At 33.7% G+C, this 2481-nt stretch overlaps 1 protein-coding gene across 1 annotated transcript in view; it reads left to right on the forward strand.

The window, feature by feature from the left end:
* The first annotated feature begins 881 nt into the window (after positions 1 to 881).
* The window catches only part of LOAG_16454 (APB-1 protein), an 11446-nt gene continuing 9846 nt past the window's right edge, over positions 882 to 2481 (forward strand). Inside the window, exons 1-4 of the mRNA XM_020449106.1 lie at positions 882 to 934; positions 1371 to 1476; positions 1617 to 1752; positions 2112 to 2183. Of these exons, the coding sequence (XP_020307419.1) occupies positions 898 to 934; positions 1371 to 1476; positions 1617 to 1752; positions 2112 to 2183 (351 nt within the window). The 5' untranslated portion in view covers positions 882 to 897. The remainder of the gene's footprint in view (positions 935 to 1370; positions 1477 to 1616; positions 1753 to 2111; positions 2184 to 2481) is intronic.

Consider the following 2481-nt stretch of genomic DNA (forward strand, 5'->3'; position numbering starts at 1 on the left):
AAGTAATCAAGCAATAACAGTTTTCTTCAAACCGTTTTTAAAGCTTCTGAATATTGAGAGCAAAAATTAAAAGTGGTGTAAGATGTGACGAAAGCCTATTCCAAATGCTGTTGTGAAAACAGGAAATTTCCACGCCTGTCCCACACTTCCCTATATATTAACAGTTTAGGATGACATCATTCCTGTTGACCTTTCCGTTAAGAAAACTGACGGAGTACGTGTACTAGTTCACTATCGCTTCACCACGACATATTTGTTATTTCACAGGAAATTGTGTTTTTCAAATATGGGAACTCGAATATTAGTTGATTAGTGAGCTGTTGGTTACTCTCGGTTATATAAAAGTGATGAAGTTTTCAGCGGGATGTCACAAAGCTATTTATTCAGATATTTGATTTTCATGTATTTAAATATAATAGGATAAATTGAATCGCCGATTTACGAATAACTGTTAATTAATTGTTAGGGTAGATGGCAACGTCAGCAAAGTCTCGATTCTCTTTTTCTTTTGAACTCATCGTTTGAAAAGAGAACCTGTTAATAAGTAAAGTAACAATTAATGATGTGACGGAAAAGAGGTGATAAATTTATAAGAAAAGACATCTGTCGTACTCATAGCATTCAGTTGTGCGCGAAATGCGTATGAAATACTGTCTGATTACAATATATGAAATTAAAACGCTTCATTGTGATTGGATTGGATCGAAATCTGTTAAATGGAACAGAACTATTCTTACCGGAGAATGTCATTCTATTTTGTGATTTCATGAATCAACTTCTTTGACAATCGGTCACCATAATCATTGAAAGTAGTTCCGTTTCTCACTTTTTCCTGATGCTGTAATGGAACAATATACCTGTAGTTGCTATTTTCCAGCTTTTTGCAGGTAATTCATAATGACCGATTCAAAATACTTTACGACCACCAAAAAAGGTTAATTTTCGTTTCGTTTAATTCGATAAAATTTGCCATTTTAAGATGAAACAGTGAACTAAGCATCACAGGCTTTGTGTTTTAGCTAGATTATTATTTCAAAAATTTCGTACATTTTAACATAACAATCGCATCTTCAATATATTTGTGCTTTCTTCACATATTTCTTTTAGCCTTGGTTGATCTTGTTTAGGACCCAATAACGACGAAGACTGTTCTGCTCACATTGCTTGAGTGATGCTAAAATGATTGGGAAAAATTGATTTGAAAATTTGAAGATGCGTGTATTTGCATTGTAATAATGACTTAATTGATTTTTGAATTGTTTTAGAACAAAAGTAGATTCTGAAATAAACTGTGTTCTTTGAAATATATTTTGGTTCATCCTACAAAGAAAAAGAATGTAAGGAAGTTGTTGTGAATGCTTCATTTGCAGGTGAAATATTTGAGCTGAAAAATGAATTGAATTCGGATAAGAAGGAAAAGAAGAGAGAAGCAGTGAAGAAAGTTATAGCAAGTATGACTGTCGGTAAAGATGTCAGGTATTTTTGCTGAATCCAGCAGTTTCTTCGTTTGGATAATCAGTTTATCAGTTTATCACAACTTCCATAGTCACGAATGAAAACAGAGACAAAGTTAATGTGCGTTTACAAAATTCAGGTCCAAATTTGATTTTTTTTAGTGCGTTATTTCCGGATGTAGTCAACTGTATGCAAACAGACAATGTTGAACTGAAGAAGCTAGTTTATCTCTATTTGATGAATTATGCCAAAAGCCAACCAGATCTTGCAATTATGGCGGTTAATACGTTCGTGAAAGTTAGTTTTTCTTTTTTTCTCTCACAGGATCTTTAAAATGCAGGATTACCTGGACAGGTGTTGTGCTTTGCTAGATAGTACAGCTATACCAAAGACAGTCGGGCACCAATTCTTCATGAACTACTACCGCGTTCTGAGCCTACTTTGGTGATTAATTTATTCACATCGTGGAGTTAATGTATGGTGGTCGTATTTTCGGACTGAAATATTGTGATTCATTAAATATGAACATCTCAGCCAATTCCCAGTTATTTTTCTATATTTAAATATAGGGAAGTAATGTAGAATTATATGAAGTGATTCAATTCGTTTTTTACATTGTACTTTTTCCCAAAAATATAGAAGGAAATATTTTTTAGGACTGTGAGGATCCAAATCCGCTTATCCGAGCATTAGCTGTACGAACGATGGGTTGCATACGAGTTGACAAAGTAAATTTTTTCGAATAAGATATATTTAAGTCGAAAACTTTGGTATTTTTCGGATTTGCGTAGAAGTTATCCAGCCGGCGTAACAGAAATAACGATTTCAGATAAATATGAAATTTTCTTCAAGAAAAAACATCCGACTGAACTAAATTTTGATTTGAAAATTCAGATAACGGAATATTTGTGTGAACCGTTGCGTAAATGTATGAAGGATGAAGATCCATATGTTCGCAAGACTGCGGCAGTTTGTGTCGCAAAATTGCATGATATCAACGCTTCACTTGTGGAGGATCAAGGATTC

The sequence above is a fragment of the Loa loa genome (assembly GCF_000183805.2).
Source record: "Loa loa unplaced genomic scaffold supercont3.4, whole genome shotgun sequence".
Lineage (NCBI taxonomy): Eukaryota > Metazoa > Nematoda > Chromadorea > Rhabditida > Onchocercidae > Loa > Loa loa.